The sequence below is a fragment of the Cibotium barometz genome, chromosome 14 (genome assembly GCF_041138505.1).
Source record: "Cibotium barometz isolate CiBa-2024 chromosome 14, ASM4113850v1, whole genome shotgun sequence".
Classification (NCBI taxonomy): Eukaryota; Viridiplantae; Streptophyta; class Polypodiopsida; order Cyatheales; family Cibotiaceae; genus Cibotium; species Cibotium barometz.
In genome coordinates, this window is record NC_141059.1 from 46705101 (window position 1) to 46712504 (window position 7404).

A 7404-nucleotide genomic window follows, 5' to 3' on the forward strand; every position below is an offset into this window, starting at 1 on the left:
TTTGTACATTGTTGGTGCTTTACATCTATGATGTTGTATATTCTTTCATCTTTGCTGTCGCATAGCTCCTAGGTAAGCTCTTACACTTCTCACTTTCCATAGATCTAGGGTTTTGCCTCCTCTGTACATTGGTCAGTTTTCTTTTTGTTGCCATACATTTTGGCCAACCCCACACACTAGCACTACACCCAGATCAAGCTTTCAGAAACTTTTGGCATTAAATTTCGGTATCCATCGAGTTTTTTTGTTTCTGTTGTTTGCTATTGTCTGAGTGTATTGGCTTTCAGTTTTTAACATTGGATTTCTGCTTTCGTCAATTTGACCTAGTCATACATTTAGCTTTCCATTTGGCACTGGACTTCTGTGTCTGTCAATTCTACTTTGTCAACCATTAATCTCCATTCATCAGCTTAGCGTGGTCAGCAGATCAACCTTTGGCTTTCCACAATCAGCATTTGCACGTTCAACATTTAGCTTCAGTTGTACTTGATCATTGAGCAACCATTCAGTTGCTTCTATCGATTTTTCCCAGTCAACAATTGAACCTTCGATTTTCAGCTCACGACATCAGACTTCCTCGTCCATTAGCTATATTCGTTGGCTTTGACTGGTTAGCCATTCAGCGTTTGGATTTCCTCGTTTAGCCATTCTACTTTAGGCACTTTGCATTAGAGCATTCCACTTCAGCATTCAACTATTTAGCATCAACTTTGAGCATTCAGCGCTTAGCTTATGGCATTGCTCGACTCTTCGATCTCCACATTCAGCCATTCGATTTTGGCCTTCAACATTCGACTCTTGGCTTCCCACTTTCAATGTTCGGCTAGGCTTTCCGTAGAGTCAACTCTCAATGCTTGACTTCCGCATTCAGCTTTCATCCATTAGCGTTCAGAACTTGATTACGACCTCCAAGTGAGTAGCTTGGCTTTCAGCTTTCAGCTCTCTGCATTTGGTAATCAGCTTTGAGCACTTGGCATTTGACATTCAAATTTCCCCCATCAGTAGTCAACACTTGATTACGGCTTTCACGTTAAGAGATAGCTTTCGACCTTTGGCTCTATCAGCATCATTCAGTAGTTGGTTGGGTTTACACCATTGGCCAGGTTTACTTTCTTGGTCGGGTTTACCCCCATCAGCACTCGCCTTTCTACTTTGGCACTCTGCTTTCAGCATCCGGATTTTGGACTTTCGCCTTCGACATTCAGCGTTTGGCTTTCAATTTTCGTCAATTGATTCAGTCAACCATTTCAGCATCCATCCCATCAGCGCCGATTCAGATTCCCCCTGCCGCGTTAGGCTGGTTCCATGTCTGCCACACCATCAGCTGGTTCCACGTCCGTCAGTCAACTAATTCTGACCTGATCACTCCGCCTTCAGCTTCCGACTTGCTGCTGCTGATGCCACATCAGCTTCTGACCTGCTAACTCTCGTTCAACTTCTAACCTACTAACTCCATTTCAGCTTCTGACCTACTAACTTGCTGATTCCGCATCAGCTTTTGACCTGCTGACACCACGTCAGCTTCCAACCTGCTAACACCATGTCAACTTCCAACCTATGGACAGTAGATTTCGACCTATAGTTTCTGCTTCCCCGTTGATTCTACCTACAGGTTTCAACCTGTAGATTCATATTTTGGTAAGTTTGCAAATGCATTGAGCAAACATTTGAGGTACTTTAAGCCACTTGAAGCTACTGCTTGTGTCAAATATACTTCAGTTTGCCCGTTTCTTTACAGTATAAAATGTCTCACGACTTAACAATCAGATGCAGGATTGTTTTGGCTCTAAATCAGTCCCCTGTTGTGCTGGCTGCCATTGAGTCAGATTCAACAGCCCAACTTTTCCATATTGCTCTAATGCCATGGGTGATGCGTTAATTGAAGAGAATGTGGCCGTTGTGATCTCCCGCTAATAGCCGTCGAACACGCTCTGCCTCTGGTCATGCATCTTATTTTAATGATTCCACCCTTGTTGCTTTCGCATTGCATGAGGAGCCACCTTCTCTTCTTGATGCCTTAGAAGATGATCATTAGGTTACAGTCATGCATTTAGCCTTCTGATGCCCTGCTTACATTCAGCAAATTTAGCAGAAATTGGCCTTAATGATTTGCTTGTGACGTTACAGCATGCATTTGATGTTGCAACAGACATTGGGCTTTTACACTATTTGGTTATCTAGTTTATAGCAATTGAGGAGGGCATCTTGCGAAGGTGGTTTTGATGCATCCCCTTATTATCAGTGAACATTCGGATACCTTATTACATATGCAGTACCCGTCTTGCAATTCAATATGAGTGTTTTCCAGCATCGAGCTTCGTCTCTCTTGCTCTCTGAGTTAATCATTGTCTCTGTGTGTGTGTGTGTGTGTGTGTGTGTGTGTGTGTGTGTGCAATCGCCTTCTCCCTCATCCAATAGATTCACGGATGGGAAATGCAATAGATAATGTAAAATAGCACCATAGACATACAAGCATGCATTTTGATATTGCCTTGATGTCAACAAATGGTGGTGTCAATTGATTAAATTCTTGTTTGATGCTTTTGGTTACAAGCTGACAAGATTTTCTTTGACATTTGGTACATTTCAAATGGCTTCAGAAGATTTGCAAGTTATCTTGCAGATGATCAGAGTTTGGTTCCTATGGTTCATTTTGTTGACTAGAAACAGAGCTATGTTAAATCAACACACAACGTTTAGAGCTAGTCTTCCTTAGGTTATAATAAAGCATCAAGTACTGATGGATTGTATAGTAGCTGATCAGGGTCTCAAAAGAGACTCATCAACATAGTCCATATGACGTAAGATGAGATATTTGAAGTAATTTAAATTCTAATTTCAAAAAAAAAGCAACCCATAAGACTTTGGATGCGATTAAAAAAAAAAGAATATAGATCTTAGAATATGTTAGTGTCTTGTCTATAAATATATAGAATATAGATCTTCGAATATGCTAGTCTCTTGTCCATAAACATATAGCATGCACATGCATAAGTATATGCAATTATGTAGATCTTCACATATGTATGTGTGTAATTTTGCACACTGTTCCCTCGCCTCCATGCCCAATTCTAGTTCTTCAAAACTAACAAACTTTTGAGCTAAATTTTAAGTAAGGCACCGTGAATTTAGTAAAAAATAAATAAAGCTCAGAAAATTTATATTTCACGAGTAAAACTGAAAATGTTGCAAGCCCGAGACTTCCAAATTAAACAACTACCAAACATCAAAAATATAAAAATTCAAGTTGAATTCAAGTTATCTTATAAAAAAAACAAAACAAAACCAAAATGTTAGGAACCAAGATGATGTGTCGAAATTAAGAGTGTATTAGCACTAATTAGCTTAGGCACATAAAACACACGCCCTGTGCGCATGCTAGCATGGAGCAGGGCATACTTATGGAAAGCATGGTTAAGAGTGTAGACAGATAGGCTTTGCCACTAAATAACTTTACCAAGTATCCACTGAGACACTTTGGCCATGGGATCACTGACCGGCCTCCAAAGCATGGTGATGGCAAAACACGTTGGAAAGCCAATGCAGAAGCCCACGAAGATTGCAATAAGGAAGTCATGATCAGCAATATCTGCTTGCTCTAATGAGTGATTATTAGAGCTCAATGTCCTGCTGTCGCTCGGACAGGGCTGGTCGAGAGGAAGCCCGCACAACCCCGGCTTGTTGCCAAGAAAAGCCTGAGGTGAGAATGTCCTCCACTGGTTGCACTGAGGGATTAGACCCTCCAGATTGTTATGAGAGACATCCACAACACTAAGAAATGTGAGTGAGCACAAGGCCTCAGGAATCACTCCCACCAGATCATTTCTAGACACATCCAACGAGTTTAATTGCGTTAATTTGCTGAAGCTTTCCGGGATCTGTCCAGTGAGATGGTTGTTGGACAAGTTCAAGAAGACCAAACCATCAAGGGAGCCGAGCTCAGGCGGGATGGGCCCAGCAAGAGCGTTGCTAGAGAGATCTAAAGACACCGTGGCTGGGAGGAGGTAAGGGAAATTGAGCTCTTGTCCTTTGCCTTCTATTGAGAAAGTCTCGCTGTAGTAGATACGTGAGGAATCGACTTCATGATACAGGAAGCCTTGTAAGAGGAGGTAGGAGAGGCTTTGGGCGGGGATGCTTCCACTCAGATTGTTGTGGGAGATGTCAAGCAGCTGAAGCTGAGTGGTATTCCATTTTGTGGATGGGAGGGGGCCGGAAAAACCATTGAAACTGAGGCTTAACAAGCGGAGAGACTGAAACTGCTGAATCCATGGAGGTACCCCACCCTCTAGGCTATTGTGTGAGAGGTCCAAGATTTCCAGATTGATAAGGTTAGAAAGGGAGGAGATGGGGCCTCCGAGATTGTTCGAGGAAAGGTCTAGCAATTGGAGATTAGTAAGGTTAGAAAGGGAGGAGATGGGGCCTCCGAGATTGTTCGAGGAAAGGCGTAGCCATCGGAGATTAGTAAGGTTAGAAAGGGAGGAGACGGGGCCTGTGAGATTGTTCGAGGAAAGGTCTAGGCTCTGGAGATTAGTAAGGTTAGAAAGGGAGGAGAGGGGGCCTCCGAGATTGTTCGAGGAAAGGGCTAGGAATTGGAGTTTAGTAAGGTTAGAAAGGGAGGAGACGGGGCCTCCGAGATTGTTCGAGGAAAGGGCTAGGAATTGGAGTTTAGTAAGGTTAGAAAGGGAGGAGATGGGGCCTCCGAGATTGTTCGAGAAAAGGTATAGATGTTGGAGATTAGTAAGGTTAGAAAGGGAGGAGACGGGGCCTCCGAGATTGTTCGAGGAAAGGTCTAGCAATTGGAGATTAGTAAGGTTAGAAAGGGACGAGACGGGGCCTCCGAGATTGTTCGAGGAAAGGTATAGCCATCGGAGATTAGTAAGGTTAGAAAGGGAGGAGAGGGGGCCTGTGAGATTGTTCGAGGAAAGGTCTAGGCTCTGGAGATTAGTAAGGTTAGAAAGGGAGGAGACGGGGCCTCCGAGATTGTTCGAGGAAAGGTCTAGGCTCTGGAGATTAGTAAGGTTAGAAAGGGAGGAGAGGGGGCCTCCGAGATTGTTCGAGGAAAGGGCTAGGAATTGGAGATTAGTAAGGTTAGAAAGGGAGGAGACGGGGCCTGTGAGATTGTTCGAGGAAAGGTATAGCCATCGGAGATTAGTAAGGTTAGAAAGGGAGGAGACGGGGCCTCCGAGATTGTTCCAGGAAAGGTCTAGGTGCCGGAGATTAGTAAGGTTAGAAAGGGAGGAGACGGGGCCTGTGAGATTGTTCGAGGAAAGTTGTAGCCATCGGAGATTAGTAAGGTTAGAAAGGGAGGAGACGGGGCCTCCGAGATTGTTCGAGTAAAGGGCTAGGTGCCGGAGATTAGTAAGGTTAGAAAGGGAGGAGACGGGGCCTCCGAGATTGTTCGAGTAAAGGGCTAGGTGCCGGAGATTAGTAAGGTTAGAAAGGGAGGAGACGGGGCCTGTGAGATTGTTCGAGGAAAGGTCTAGCCATTGGAGATTAGTAAGGTTAGAAAGGGAGGAGACGGGGCCTCCGAGATTGCTCCCGGAAAGGTCTAGGCTTCGGAGATTAGTAAGGTTAGAAAGGGAGGAGACGGGGCTTGTGAGATTGTTCGAGAAAAGGGCTAGGTAGTAGAGATTAGTAAGGTTAGAAAGGGAGGAGACGGGGCCTCCGAGATTAACGTTCCAGGAAAGGTCTAGGCTTCGGAGATTAGTAAGGTTAGAAACGGAGGAGACGTGGCCTGTCAGCTGATTATTTGACAAATCTAGGTGTACGAGAGAAGATCTTGCATTCCAGTGTTCTGGGAGATGGCCTGTCAGCTGATTATCCCGGAGATTTAGGTGCGAGAGGTGAGGGAGCAAACTGAGACAAGAGGGTATTCTGCCTCCAAATCCGTTCCCACCAAGGTCGAGATATTGGAGAGCTGTTAAGTTGCAGAGCTCCCAAGGAATCGGAGCCGCAAATTGAACACCACCACCTACAATTGATGGTATCCAGGTGAGCTTGGAGAGGGACTGGGAAAGAAGGCCGATCTCTGGCGGCAGAGGGCTGGAAAAATTGATGGTATCCAGGTGAAGCTCCTACAACCATATCAACGACGACGACGAGAGTAAGATGCAGACGGAGCTTGTAACAAATATATAATTAATAATGAGGATTAGCTTGATCGAGTAGTAAGTACCTTAAGAGAGCGGAGTTTGGCTAGCGGTACAGGCCATGGCACTCCACCTCGTGATCCGGCCCCGCCCGACGACTCGTACAGGACCATCTCCAGCGACACAACAAGGCCGTCCTTGGCGCACGTAACGCCTCGCCACTCGCAGCAGTCCGACGTGCCGTTGATGTCGAACCGCGTCCAGCCCAGGGCGTCATGATTAAAGCCGTCGTTATAAAACTCGAGCAGGGCGGCCCTTTGCGTTTCCTTGCAACGCTGGAGCGGCGCCTGTGCTGCGCCGGGCCACGGCTGATCCTTCAGTAGTAACAAAGCTGCGGCCAACATAAGCAAACATACCTTCCATCTTCCCCAGCGGCCATCCATCCCGACACACAAACGCCACAAAGGAGAAAGAGAGAGACTAAGCGTTTTCACAAAGGAAAAGGAAAAGATGAACGTGAGATGGGACTGAAAATCCTAGTGCCTCTAATTCTATTTTAAAAGAAAAAAATCACCTTTTATTTGGTTGGCTTAGGAGGCTTTAAAGGAGTCATGATTTGAATGGGCGTCCCTGGTACATAACTGAGGGGTGGACATTTTAGGTTTAAGGTTCTATCCTCTATACAGGGATGGATCATTACCCCTTGAAACCAATCAAAATAGAACGACCATGGCCCGTTTTTTTCCTTCATCAATGTACACATCAATGGTAAAGTTTTCAAAGTCCTCACTAAAGTTTTAGAAGTCCTTTCAAAGTACACATCAATGGTAAAGTTTTCAAAGTCCTCACTAAAGTTTTCAAAGTCCTCACTAAAGTTTTCAAAGTCCTTTCAAAGTACACATCAATGGTAAAGTTTTCAAAGTCTTGGTCTCTATTTCCAAGGCAAGCTATAATTTCAATCCTTTTTTCCCCAATTATTTGAGCCTTGAAAAAACACACTAAAGCACAATTTTCACCTACACCATATGTGGAGTCTCACACATTCAAGACCTCCCGATGTGCTATAGTGGCCCACAAGTTAAAATTTGTTACTTAACATGAATCACAAATTGTGTTGTATTCGTTATACTTTGTTATTAGTAAATGGGAATAAGGTTGATTCATCATTAAGTCTAACAACATTAATAAGATGTACTATCAAGTGATGAACAAAAAAAGAAGATAGCATACAGCTACAAGTCATGTACCTTCTCATTTGCATTCAAGAATGTCTCGTGTATGAGTTTGGGATGACAATTAACTTAAGTAAGATGCA

General features: G+C 44.2%; 1 protein-coding gene across 1 annotated transcript; it reads right to left on the reverse strand.

The window, feature by feature from the left end:
• Positions 1-3293: 3293 nt before the first annotated feature.
• LOC147632097 (uncharacterized) lies at positions 3294-6630 on the reverse strand. The gene is made up of 2 exons (XM_086808935.1): positions 6176-6630; positions 3294-6074 (listed from the first exon to the last, which is right to left on the reverse strand). Exons 1-2 carry the CDS (start codon positions 6530-6532, stop codon positions 3444-3446), a joined length of 2988 nt encoding a protein of 995 aa, XP_086665061.1. The 5' UTR covers positions 6533-6630; the 3' UTR covers positions 3294-3443.
• Positions 6631-7404: the final 774 nt, after the last annotated feature.

Bases quoted from the DNA above. Each gene is read 5' to 3' on its own strand.
- LOC147632097 (XM_086808935.1), bottom strand. From the start codon at position 6,532: ATGGATGGCCGCTGGGGAAGATGGAAGGTATGTTTGCTTATGTTGGCC. The intron at 6,075-6,175 runs GTACTTACTACT...ATATGGTTGTAG, and splicing joins CCAAACTCCGCTCTCTTAAG to GAGCTTCACCTGGATACCAT.